We start from the raw sequence: 14355 nt of genomic DNA, 5'->3' as shown, positions 1-14355 counted from the left end.
ATCGTATAAAGAACTTTGCTTATCTAACATTGGCTAATAGCGTGATGATACTATTTATCTTGACAGATAAAGAAGCAGATCCCGTTGTAATACTTTCTTCATGTATTACTTGCAAGAGTCCGTGATGAACGTGTCTTAATTAGCCGTTCGTGATTACGGTTTAAATCTACAGTTAGTTTTGAAGAAATATCTGCGATACAGAGTGCATTAGTGTACTAAGGCTTCTGTGGTACATTTACCGGTAGTTTACCTATTTAATAGTGTTTACACTCATAGAAAAGCGCAATTGAATAGGTAAACTACTGCTAAATGTACTCAGAAACCAGGCATTAGTCATCGTTGGGATTCAATTTCTGCAATTCTTGCTTTCAAAAGTGTGTCCTTAAATGCAAATTATGTTTTTTTATTTAAAAATTGGTAAATTTTAAAATACGCTATAATAATTTTGACTGATAATAAATAATTTATTGAAGCTCTTTTTTATGAGGTTGAAGATCTGTCCGAACTTAAAAGTTATTGCAATAATTATGTTTTTTGACGGTGAAATAAAGGTCCTTGACCGCCGTATTTCAATGTCATTTTGTATAGTTAGTCTTTTTTTCTTATTTTCATTCGAGCGCTACGATATTCGCGGAAAAACTCACACTTGGGGACAATGTGATTCACACTAATTGTTTAAATATTAACTCATTGTCAGTCTTCTACCGTTACTCAAGACAAAGGAAAAGTATGCAAAGGTGTTCCTTTTTACATAATATATTATGCTAACCCCCGGTTTTTGAGGTACATTTAACGGTAGGTTATCTATTCAAAAGCGTAAAAACTCATATAAAAAACGCTATTGAATAAATAAACTACCGATAAATGTACTCAAAAACCGTTAGATGTTGATTTATAATGATTTTTTTAAGTAACGGGCGCGTTTTCTTCACGGCCGGATTACTTTATTCGAGTAGTAATTTCGCCGCTTTTGATATATATGTTACTGTAAAAGCCCGAACGGTGGTAAATCCTAAGAATTTCCGGTATAACTTAAGATTTACCAACTCGCAATGGTAAAAGTCCGAACAATTCTTTTATTTCGAACTTTTACCTATATTCACTTGATGATGTCGAGATGTCGCCGGAGCCCCGCTTCGCGGGGCTCCTCCTTCTGGGTGGTTAAAAAAAAATAACCACGAAGGCTAAGGTGGGAGCTTCGCTTCGCTCGCTCCCACCTTAGCCTTCTAACCTAACCTACCCATGTCGCTTTGCCCAAAACTCCTTCTTTATAACTATGTCACAGTATATAATTATACCGTGAAATAGTTATAAACATAGTTATGAAGGAGGATTTTTTTATATATAGTAACATAGTTTTTAAACTCGGGCTTCTTCGGACTTTTACCATTGAGAGTTGGTAAATCTTAGGATTTACCGGAAAATCTTAGGATTTACCACAGTCCGGGCTTTTACAGTAACATATACATAAATCAATAAAACTATGCCTTATCATCAGTCTGTCTATAGGTAAATCGGCTCTTTATGGCTGTTTAATATAGCTAGAGCCGCTACCACGTGTGCAATGTCCTTCATAGTTTATTACACTTATAAGTTATTAACTTATCTATACTGGCTTATTAAATGAGTTTTACAAGTGCCCTCCAGTTGATAATTGAACAAATTGCTTTATATCACGAATTAGCGGTATGAAATATGAAATTCATGAATTTTATTACTTTTTAGCCCTTTACTCCTCTATTCATAGTTTTTTATTCAGTACTGACAAAAACATATCCCTAGTTAGGTTAACCCACGAAGACTTTGAAATTTGAAATTTCAATTTGTCTCTGAGCGCCATCTCTACCTTTAAAACACTTTACTTGACTATATTTTCACGTCCTTTTTACTCTACACGGTATAATCTGGTGCATTTTCATTTACTACACTACGGTACAATACAAGCTGAATGCACTTTATTACATAAAAATAACATATCAATTTCCCTTTATAGATTCAAAGTGAATATACAATATTATTTATACAAAACATAGATATAAGTATAAACTGTATAGTGAGTGATAATGTGTAGAACTATACTGTGATAAACAAGTGATAACAATGAGGGATACTGAGAAAGGAACCGACTGGGAGAAGGAGAAATTGACTAATGGGTGGTGAGTATTAAAACAATAAAAAATATGTATATTATCCATAATCTAAATAACTTTGAAAACTCAGCATTAAAATAGGTGAACGCAGATCGTTAATATGGAAATCTAACCGCGTTTTCATTTCGCATTTGACTACCAATGTGATTAATCTGAAAGTGTAGTTAGGTACTATAGTTCGACAATTAAGTAGAGAGCCTTGCATGCAATATCGCGGTTATCCGAGGTTATCTATACAAAATTCCAAAAAGGACTACCACCGTGGCGCAGTGCTTATAGCCACCACGCCGCTACCATAGCGTCGGGAGGTCGTGGATTCGATTCCCACATATACCTGCCACATTTTTGACACTCCCCATTTTAGTAAGGGACCGTAACGTAGCCTTTTTGGCCGCAAATAATTTCAAGTCTTTATCTCGTTCTGTATAATAATATAACTGTCGTTATTAGCGATCAATGAATGCTGATCAATTAGTAATGATCTTAGGTTCTTAGAATAGACTCTTGAGGAAGGATAATAGATGCTTATTGGAAAAACCTTTGTAACGTTATTTTTTTCATCATACGCATACCAAGAATTATTCATATGTATTTAGAAAGTAATATCTACAAAACTATACGCTGTATAACGGAAAATGGCTGGAAGTAAATCAACTCACTCAAAACATAAAAAAATGCCATAATTTTCCGCCATTTCGAGATACTCGCGAATATCTTCGCGAGTATCTCGCTTAAATGTTAGTTCTTACCTCATCATAGGGTTTCTTCTGGCCAGTTCCCAGTTTCTAGGCTTATGAATAAGTGCCAGATAACCGATCTGCTAGATTAAGTGAAATTGAATTAATAAAAATAACTGTCAAAATTTCAGCTGACAATCAACTTGATATTTATCCAAACGTGATGATATTGGGCGTAAAGAAAACGTGTTATTGCTAACCACGTCGCAATTATTCTACTTAAATATGGTAGGAATTTATAAATACAGGTCTGTTTCTATCTATATAGAGTTGGTACTTTATCTCAAACAGTGCGCTTTCATCTGTTCACATCGGTCCATGAATAAACAGACGCACGGCAGATGCGAGCAATATTTTACACACAATCAGTGCAGTGAACTCATTTACATTGCTATGGATAAATTGCATACAAGCAGTCTTTGTTATCTATACTAATATTATAAAGCTGAAGAGTTTGTTTGTTTGAACGCGCTAATCTCAGGAACTACTGGTCCGAAAAAATATTTCAGTGTTAGATAGCCCATTTATCGAGGAAGGTTATAGGCTATATATCATCACGCTACGACCAATAGGAGCAGAGTAACAGTAAAAAATGTTACAAAAACGGGGAAAATTATGACCTATTCTCTTTTATGTGACGCAAGCGAAGTTGCGCGGGTCAGCTAGTAATAATATAAAGCCTGAAGGTTTGTGATAAAGTGATGGTGTATTCAAATTAATTACTCAATATTTAACAACTACGACTACCATAAAGTAAAATTAAACAATAACTCAAGATTGCAGAACGTTTAAGATGCTATGGGTATGATTAAACGACCGTCTGGCATTCTTGCGAAAGAAAAATATAAGTTCAGAAAATAAAACTGCCTCGCCTCGCTTTAACTATCTTGCAATCTATCTAATAAGTATCAGAAAACATTTGGTTTTCGCTATCGACAAATATCGACGCCAACTACACATCAAGTAGTTAGACCTCACACTGGCCCAATGCGTTGGTCCAGTTTATAAAACGACCATTAAAACTAAACTTGACTAAACTTCAAATAGCAGTTTTTATTTCTATAAATCTATGTCGACCTCATTTTAGAACAGGAGAGAGTAACCTAACAAAAAAATATAATTATCATGCGGGTAATGTTTTAATACTTTCTCTGACAGTATCGTGTTCACTACAAAATATGACCAAATCTAATGCTTTGAACATTAATGACAGATTGCGATTCAGAAAAGAATACATAATACCTAGTAAAGACACTTTCATTATCTGTCTATGCTCGTCTTGTATCAATACTAATAAAATAAATGCGAAAATCTGTCAGTCTATCTTTCTGTAGGCCATTTTTGAATTAAAACCTTGTATCGGCTAAAAAAATTGTACGAGAGCTAAAAAGTACAACGACAATAATGTCCAAACGAACAAAATAAATTATTTGGTCATATTAGATTTTATTGCATGTTTGTGCCTGATAAAATGTTGACCGCAATTGTTATAATGTTATTGCTCTTACAATTAATATAGGCGCCAAATGCCTGAGCTTTATATCATAGCAATGAGTTGTTGATCGGTATAAGAAACGAAGCGTAAATACTGGCAGGCGCTTTCAAAAGTGTAAATCAGTGGACTCAGAAGTATGTGTAGGATATGAACTGTATTATGTTTTAAATGACTTTAAAAAATTGTTGGTGTTATAGACTTTCTATGACCATTTCTACTTAGTGTTGAGCTCAACTTGTAATTTATAATACTGGCATTAATTTCATTAATTAAAATAATTTTTACTGCGGTCGGAAAACTACTCTACTTATATTAACGTATCAACAATATAGGTATTCAACATGTTCGTATTACTACAGGAAATAAATAAATAGTATTTTCCCTGTCCCTGTGGACCTGCGTAGGTGAACAAACTATAAATAAACAAACGCTATCAGGTTAACATCACATGACAAGACTGACCACAGATAAGAGGTCGGGGGCTGAACACCGGCACTGGCTGAAAATTATAATATTTTTACTATTAAACTTAACTATTACCTTACTATACAGCCGATAAACAATGCAGAATTGTTTTTTCTTTTTTTATTAAAACTACTCTTAATGTTTAAGTTCGGTTAACTGTTCCCGTACCTTTTTAAAATACGTTTTTATCCTACTGGATTCTTCCGTTAGTTAGATTTAAGTTCTGGCTGTGAAATTTTAGTTTCCGCATTTAAGATGACAGGCAGCCAGACGTGACTTATCCTGAAGAATACCTGTGATCGTTTTCTTATTAATTTCTCCAATGATGTTGGGGTATAGGAATTCCTACATAGTGTAAGACGCAACTTATAACCACGTGGTTTACGGAGGGTGAATCTCTCCACGAAATTTTATACAAAATATGAATGATGTATGCAGTTATAGATCGCATCCCACTGCCGTCTCCACGAGGCCGTGCAGATAGTAGAAGGACGGCGAATGTCCTCATTATAAACTTTATCACAGTCTATCTAGTTATAAATAATGGGGTCTCGATCTGTCTGGAATTCCCCTTCGATCCTTAATATTATCAATCAATTATTTTGTAAAAGCTACTTTACTACAAGTACAATGGTAGGTACAAAGCATTGAATAATTATTAATTTACAGCCATAGGTAGCATTAAAATAGGGATAGATAAACTTACACATACAACAAGAGATTTCAGTAGATGAGAATTAGACAATTTAATTTAAAATACGCTTAGAAGTGCCTGATCATTGACTATGTCTTAAATCAAAGCATTAAACAGTATTCTTTCATACGCTTAAGGTCACCGTTTTAATTACATGGCGATCACAAATTTTCCAGTTTTCGTCACTATGTTTTTCATAGTTGTTCATAGAAAGGAGTCTTTAATTTCGTAAATACACAAGGCCGTGTTAGATTACAATTTCTCTAATAGCAACCAATAGTTGCGCGTCCGTCCATGACGTTGCGTTATCGCCAGACCCACTGGATTCAGTTCAAAACTAACCGATTGCCTTATTAAACGTCAGTGGTGTTATTATAAAATTAAATAACTACGAAAAAATACATGTTTTGTGACGAAATAATTTGATACTTGCAGTGAAAGTGTACAAAAAACGAGTGCGAATTATACATTTCGAAATTTTGATACTCGATCGTGAAATGGTTTGAAATTGAGCATTTTGTATGATTTTTCTTGTGGATTGTTTTGTAGTTTTGTTTGTATTTTGTGTTTATTTTTGTAAAAATGCGTATGAACAAGACGTTTTTGTTGTACGAGAACGATTTCAGTGATGATAATGAACGGATGCCTCTGCTACGAGATCAGGATGATGATTATGATGACGGGCAAGTTTACTGATTTATAGGCTTAATTCTGTACTTGTTAGTTCTTAATCCGGCACAAAAACCACTTAACTAAATAATTTGTAGCTTTTATGGTTACATTCCAAATTCTATGTAATCATTGTGATCAACATCAATTTTATTATTAAAGTAACCATTTGATAAATTTAAAAAAAGGTTTAAAAACCTCGATCGAAATTTTCGGTACAAATCCCTATATTTTTTTTAAATCAATGAGAACCGTATAAATTGTTCTCTATTAAAGTTGTCTGAAGATAGGAAACTCAGTTTTACTAAAATACAAATACGAATTTTTGTAGTTCTTGTACTAAAATAATTGCAGTCAATTTAATTAATAAAATTATACCCTTTCTTACACCTTATTCATATTAAATAGAGTGCTTAGTCCTCGGCCTTGTGCTCATAAACTTATCGTAGTTAATACATTATTACATTTCCCTGTGTTATTGACACAAGCGAAGGCGAAAGCACTCCAAGCTGCACGTAATTATCCTCGAACCCGATCGATTAACCACCTAACGTGAGTTCAGTCTAATTAATTATATTCTTATCTATGCTATACATAAATAAGCCTTTTATTATATCTCACTAGCTAACCCACAGGGCCTTGCCTGCCTCTTTCATTGCCCGTAGGGAATTTAAAAAAAGGTTTGGGCCTGTTTTTCGATCTGAGTTTTCATTAAGGTATCTTCCAAGTAAAATATTCCAAAAATAATAGATGACGCCCTTTCGTATTTAAAATATTTATTTTCTAAATATTATTTCAGTAGATTTTTAAAAAATTTACGTGCTGCATACTAAATTATTAAATATTACGTTTGTATCGATATGTAATCGATTGCTTTGTTATTACATCTCGTATTATAATATTAAGTAATTATATTACGATTTATTATTAATTTGTTATTAATGATATTTTAATCTGACTCTTTGTCAAGTAATGGCCGTCTCCATTGTGGTGCACAGTCGTTAATACTTGCCTATATTTGTGTGATGTCGGCAATAGTCGGCATCCATATTTTAGAAGACTTTGTTTTGGCTCTTGTCTTAATTCACTAGTCTTTTCTTTCATCAAGTAATTTTTTTTATGGTTCCTGGTAACACCTTTCTTTATGCTATAGTTCGAGAAGTAAAAATAAAGTTTTTATATAACGAATAACCCTCGAAATAGAAAGCCGAGTACCGACCTGCAAACTGTTTACGATATGATCTAACCTCGTGCTTATTGCACCTAACTTACGATCGTAATAGTACTAGGTATATGACTTTAATGTAATAATAAATGAATCAATTTATGTCTAGAATGGTACCTATTATTGTACATAGCATTTAAATAACGACTATTTTCTTACAACACAACAGAGTAATAACGTTTCGCTAGAAGTACATAGTGTCTGGGCGCTTACTTGATTCAACGAAAACGAAACTTTGCTTAAAATTACGGTTAATTCTTACCGCGTTTTTAATTATTTCCAAGCTTCGAGTGAGTGAAATGATTATCTCATAACATCCCAACGTAAAAACGTATGACCCGAAGGCTATTTCATCATTTATTCAGACTTATACAGCATTCCTTATAAATAACTAACTTCGATCGGGGAGGTGATTAATTCAGGCGTCAAGATTCTTAACCTCTTCACATAACCCTTCAAGGGAAGAAATGAGTATTCGTTGAATCTAGCGCCCTAACACCTTGTAGATAAAATAAGATAGGTAAGGTACTTTATAAAAACACTTAATTACTGGCTTCAAGTACCGAATTCTCGGTTGAGTTACTGCAATCATTCAATACCGTGCTTGTTGCACCATCCAAATATACTAACTAAGTAAGGTATTCTGCCGGAATTTATTAATTTAACGCTCGTGTAGGCTCGGTAATAACTGATAATATGCTTATCTTTAACCTATTGGCCTTGATACCGTTTCGGAAACAGTGGTTATTTGTACTATTGCTTTTTGATAGTTATTTGTGAATGAATTGCGGTGTAAAATGCATTGCGAAAGACCAATACGGTCACGAATTCACGAACTGTCTTAAACATAATTTCTCGCTATAAACATGCAACTTCAGTGTCATACAAAAAAAATATATTTCAGAGATATATCGACACAAAAGGAATCTTATGTATTAAAAATATTTTGAAGTACTTTTCTCGAGAGGAAGGAAAGAATTTCTTAACTATTTTTATTTATCACCTTTTTATTCTTCTCCTTTAAATTTCGAGAAGTGATAAAAGGTGTTTTATACTGGTCATAATTCCAAGGAAAACGGCAATATTTTCCTTTAATTATGTAACTCACAAATAAACCCTAATTACACCTGAACAATGTATTGAACAAAGAGTTATTGTAATGTATCAAAACAACATTAAACCAAACAGTATAAACGTTAACTACTGCAAACGTTCTCTAGAATTATTATAATTTATCTTTTAACGAATAAAACTATTCTACATTAATTTCATAAATATTTCAGTACTTATGGATATGAATCATTTATCAACGTTTTGATATAAATACAAGGCATAAAAACAAACCTACCTATAAGTAATATGAAGATATTAATAATTTAAAATAGCTACAAATATATTTCTAATCTTCACAAACTATATTTGTTCTATTTTCTTTGTTTGGCAGGCCTCAGCAGACACAAAACCAGCAACAGTTCAACGTGGTCCGGCGAGTTTACCAACAACAGACACTCAACAAAGACGCAGAGTACCATGTCTCGAAGAAAACATGTAAGTATACTTAATAATAACTTACCTAACTATCTGGTTTATGCACAACCCTCTTATTCATAAACACACTATAAACCTTTTTTAGTTAAAAAACTACTATAATATGTTTTCTCTTTTTCATTTAGCTAAGGAGTGAAAGAAATAAAACTCTTTATAAGCCTTTCATAACATCATATATTTTTATGAATATGAGGGAAAGCCTATTGAATAAACCTGCTTCAAGGACTTTAAAATTTGTTCTAAGTTATCCTAGAACAGATTCTTTGGCTAATTCTTAATTTGCTGCTAGCTATGCTAAATTTGCAGGCTAGTTTAAATTTTACTTCTGCCTGCTGGCTTATTTATGTCCGTCAAACAAAAATGATTAGGGCCCAACCAATTTTTTAAGTATCTTAAGATTCCCATTAAATAGCACAAGTACTTAGTAACGTAATTAAAATGTACTTTTTTTGGTTTGCAGTAGGAAAGCGTTGCAAAAAGGTGGTTCAAGGTTGCGGTTTCGGCGACTGTCTGAAGAACTCCTTGCCTATCATAAAATGGCTGCCAAAGTACAGCTTGCAAATCTACCTCATTGGAGACCTCATAGCTGGAGCAACCACCGCTGTAATGCACATACCACAAGGTAAGATCCATTTAAAAGTGATTAATAACCCTGCATTTTTTCTTTGTGGTTCTTTATCATCAAGCCTGCTAAACAGGCAAACTGTTGACATTGTGGTCCGAAAGCAAAACACTTCAAAATATCGGTTTATTTTATCAACCCATTGTTCTAGTTCCTTCTTTAAGACACGGGAAAAGTTTTTATGAAGAGAAAAATATTAAAAATTAAAATAAAATCTTGAGCGGAGCTGCTCGGGATAGCTGGTACTTTATATTATTATAACGTTTAATAAAATCTCTACTGGATATTCGGTGTCACGCAAAATGTAAAAATAAAATTAAATAGCTTTCGTGGACTGTTTACGAAAGTTTACAATCGTCTCTATAAAATTATGAATGAAGCAAACGGTTGCAAATTCAGCAAGGCAATCATAATAACTATAACTGGTCGAGGCGGGTTTGTTGTTATAATATATAGTGAAAGTATTCAAGGTTCTAAACATATACATAGAACACATCACATGACTATTATCACACGTGATTAATTAATTATTTATTACTTCAGGCAGACATCAATCCGAATTTCAAACTAGGTCATCGCTCTATAATATGTTTCGTCACCTGCAAAAATCATAATAATATTATAGTCTTATTTAACACATAACCAGAACACACAGAACCTTTAAGTTTGTATAAATTAAAACCACCCAAAGTCAAATGATGATATAATATTGTGTTATTAAGTGAATCAGACCGAAAACACTATTAAAATTACACATTTCTTCGTATAATTATATAATAGGTATAATATTAAGGTACAACACATTCTTTTCACACGGTCAGATACACTACAAAATCATTCATTCCAAATTCTACAAATTTATTTTCCTATTTTCTAGAGCAGAAAAATAAATATCGTGCTCAGTAAGTAATAGTCACACGGGTCGATCTCTTAGGATTAGCTACGCTTGCCGAGGTTGATCTGTGGATAGGTGACCATATTATACATACCGAGTGCCTCGAAAGGCACTTTAAATTGTGACCTGGCTCAGAGTGTCATTTACAAACATCTTTGATAGTCGTTACCAGCAGTCAGAACCTACCGTGTTATAGCCCAGGCCAACTGGGTTATGGAAGTCCGATAAACAATCACTCCATGTAAATTTCCATTTACTCATTTCATACACATTTCTGTAGTGTTTCTACATTGTTGTATTTGTTACAGGCATGGCATACTCACTCCTGGCCGAGGCGCCTCCTATAATGGGACTTTACATGGCATTCTTCCCCATCCTCGTATATGTGCTGCTAGGGACGTCGCCCCACGTGTCCTTAGGGACGTTTGCTGTAGCCTGTCTTATGGCGGGGAAGGTAATTATTTCATCTTTCTTTCTCTTTCCGATAAAATAATTCTGATTTATCCAACTTTCGACTACGTTAGGACTTGGTTTTAGAGCTTCTGAGTCATTTAGATGTATGGAAACAAATTACGTACTAAAATTGTGGTGATTTGTTTTTTAATCTCGTTATTTTTGTCTTTTTCCAGGTGGTACATGAACATGCGACTGAAACAGGTGCGTTTTCTATACCATTGCCGTTCGATTTTAATAGAAGATTTATTGTTGAATCCTGTATTTTAATCAATCACTGTTCTAAACTTTAGTTATTGTTTACAGATGGAATCCCAGCACCGTATACGCCGCTACAAGTACTTAGTTTACTGTGTCTTATGGTGGGAGTATTTCAGGTGAGTTCCTTGACGTAAAAAAAATCTACCATCTCACTATTTGCAATGCAAAACTATAGTATTTTAGTAACTTCGTGAAAAATTCAAATATCAGTTACAATTACGCCTACTTATATAGGTACTTATAATTTAAAGGTGTCACTACGTAGTTAAGTATAAAGCAAAGTCGCTTCCCGCGTCTGTCCTAACATCTGTATACTTAGATCTTTATAACTACGCAACGGATTTTGAGGTGGTTTCTTTAATACCTAGATAGGGTGATTCAAGAGGAAGGTGCTTTTTGCAAAATAACTCTTTATACCGGGCTAAGCTGTAGCAGGCCGCTGGTAAAACACAAATTTAATTATCATAATATTTCAGTTAATAATGTGGATGCTGCGCCTGGGCGCGGTGTCGACGTTGTTGTCGGAGCCGCTGGTGTCAGGCTTCACGACGGGCGCCTCCTTCCAAGTGTGCGCCTCGCAGCTCAAAGACCTGTTCGGTATCAAGCTGCCGAGATTGCCGACTAACTTTAAAGTTATCTTTGTAAGTACGAGTTCATTTTATATGGACCGGAGACAAGTATGTTAGCGGTTTCAGCACTAGCTGTGGCAAAGTTGTCAAAGTGCGGACGACGTTTATTTCACTGTAAACCAGTTAATTTGTCTTCATTTTAAAGTTTTTCTTGTTATTATTTTGATTATTTATTTTCTTGTTATTAGTTTGATTGATGATTTAATTCTTACTTTTTCTTGAAATTTTATTACAGATTGTTAAAGTTGCTTGTTTGATGATTTGACGGATTTACATTTGTCGTTCATATGGGCGTGTTTATATAAGTAGGTTTAAGTTGATTTAAGTTGTCTTTTCGAGCCAGTACATTGTTTAATAGCATTATGTTTCATTTCCAGACTCTGATCGAAGTGTGTAAAAACTTGGTCAACACAAACTGGGCAGCTTTTTTGATATCTTTCATCACGTGCTTCGTTATCGCTATCAACAATGAACATTTAAAGGTAAGACAATTTAATGAGTTAATAATATAATTATTCCTTCAGAATAAGAAATGAAAATTGTATTTTGAAAACCCCTATCCTAAAACCGCTATAAACTGCTTCTGCTTTTGTAGGTAAAATACTGGACAGATTTAGATGAATTTTGGCGAGGATGTAATATACCGTATTTTGTTTGAAATTGTCTGAAATTTTTTATTTGAAATGTAGTTTAATGTACTTATGTAGTGTAGACTAACCTAACTATGTGCATCATTTCAGCCATGGGTAAGCAAGCGATCTCGTATCCCGGTCCCCGTGGAGCTGATAGCCATTGTGTCGGGTACTCTGGCGTCCAGGTACCTCTTGCTCAATGAGAACTACAACATCAGTCTGGTTGGAGACATACCTACTGGGTAAGTCAATTATTGTTCTTTAAGTTAATATGGTTTTCATTTTGTACTGAGAATGGATAACATCTTATGTTTCAAGAAGTAAGAGTACATATATTAAAATAAGTTGCAAGGCTATTGGTCTAGAGCCCCCCTCACCCCTCAGATGCGCTAGTGTTTACTATTTTTACTGTTAACTTTTGCTCTGTTATGTGCTTGAGACTCAGGTGAAAACAGTATTATTTTTTATCCCATAATTGTTCCACTTCTGGGCAAGGGTCTCCCCCGAACGAGGGAGGTTATCTTAAATCCACCAAGTGCGGGTTGTGGACTCTGCATATGCTTAAAAAATATGTTTTTAGGCTAGCAATGTTTTATGTTGATATCATTAACTTAAAACTAATTTTAACATATTTTATTGTATTCAGTTTGCCAGTGCCAGCCGTGCCTCCACTAGAACTGTTCCCGGAGCTACTGGTAGACGCGTTCACTCAGACCATGGTGACGTACACCGTCACTCTCTCCATGGGCTTCATCTTCGCCTCCAAGGAGAAGTACGAGATTGACGCCAATCAAGAGCTACTGGCTATGGTGAGTAGCACCATTTTCCCACGGAGTAAGCAAAAAATGCCATTAGCTATGATCACAACAAACTTTAATTTATTTGATATAATATTTATTTTCAGGGTTCCAGCAACATCTTCGGCTCATTCTTCTGCTGTGCTCCAATTTGCGCCAGTTTGTCACGATCATACATACAATACACCGTAAGTTGCAGCTGCCTTTGTCAATTGATATATAATACACGACAACTACACATTGCAATGTATATAAAACTAACCGACGTACGTCAGCACATTTTTGTTATTAAGTCGAATGAATTCGTTCTTATAATCGCACGTTTTCATCTTAAAATGCAAAATAGTGACTATTATAAAAACTCAATAAGTGCAACAAACTGTGTTCGCGCGAAAATACTTATCTACTGTAGTAGCACAATTCAATACAGTCGATACTGTCGAGTATCGAGAGTTTGACATTTTTAAAATGTACTGCCAAAATAGTTCTTACGGAGCCCGCTAGAGGCGCTGATGAGATTTTCGTGCAAAATTTCTCGATAGCTAGCCAGTTGTCGGTAATCGATAGTAATAGAGAACTGAGCTACTGTTAGTATAGAATAGCAAACCACTTTTTAAGTAAAATTCCATTAAATTGTTATTTCTTCAGGCTGGCAGTAAAACAGCAGTGACGTCACTGGTGAGCGCTTCGCTGATCCTGTGCGTGTTGTTGTGGATCGGTCCGTTCTTCGAGAAGTTGCCGCGCTGCGTGCTCGCCGCCATCGTCGTCGTGTCGCTCAAGGGACTCTTCATGCAGGTCAAGGACCTTAGGAAGTTAGTATGGACGCTCTATAATTATTTAAAAGAATGCTTTTGAAGCGCATCGGTAGTTCCGTCCTCGTGCCTCCTGCTCGAATCCTGGGTCAAGCGAAGGTCTTTGAGTTTTACAGTCAAAAATGTTTATCGGTCTCTGGCCTATCCCTATGGAAAGAAGGCGTGATTTTATGTATGTATGTAATGTATAACGGCTAAGTGGACATTATTAAAGAGTCAAAGCTTGAAGTAATCTGCAGTAGTTCTTTTTTTATGGAACCATCGTTATGGT

The 14355-nt window shown here is 34.7% G+C and overlaps 1 protein-coding gene across 6 annotated transcripts in view; it reads left to right on the top strand.

The window, feature by feature from the left end:
- The window catches only part of LOC142981463 (prestin-like), a 48955-nt gene that overhangs the window by 30440 nt on the left and 4160 nt on the right, over positions 1-14355 (top strand). For 4 of the 6 annotated variants that reach the window (XM_076127404.1, XM_076127403.1, XM_076127402.1 and 1 more), the window contains exons 2-13: positions 1994-2156; positions 8880-8983; positions 9444-9605; positions 10809-10954; positions 11130-11157; positions 11260-11330; positions 11691-11855; positions 12221-12325; positions 12584-12717; positions 13122-13284; positions 13380-13460; positions 13921-14084. In XM_076127404.1, coding sequence (XP_075983519.1) covers positions 2101-2156; positions 8880-8983; positions 9444-9605; positions 10809-10954; positions 11130-11157; positions 11260-11330; positions 11691-11855; positions 12221-12325; positions 12584-12717; positions 13122-13284; positions 13380-13460; positions 13921-14084 — 1379 coding nt within the window. In that variant the 5' untranslated portion in view covers positions 1994-2100. Of the gene's footprint in view, positions 1-1993; positions 2157-5867; positions 6225-8879; positions 8984-9443; positions 9606-10808; positions 10955-11129; positions 11158-11259; positions 11331-11690; positions 11856-12220; positions 12326-12583; positions 12718-13121; positions 13285-13379; positions 13461-13920; positions 14085-14355 lie in introns of those variants that run through there. The other 2 variants (XM_076127401.1, XM_076127406.1) reach the window with 2 other exon arrangements.

Source organism: Anticarsia gemmatalis, chromosome 20, assembly GCF_050436995.1.
Source record: "Anticarsia gemmatalis isolate Benzon Research Colony breed Stoneville strain chromosome 20, ilAntGemm2 primary, whole genome shotgun sequence".
Lineage (NCBI taxonomy): Eukaryota > Metazoa > Arthropoda > Insecta > Lepidoptera > Erebidae > Anticarsia > Anticarsia gemmatalis.
This window is presented reverse-complemented; position numbering and strand designations above follow the sequence as displayed.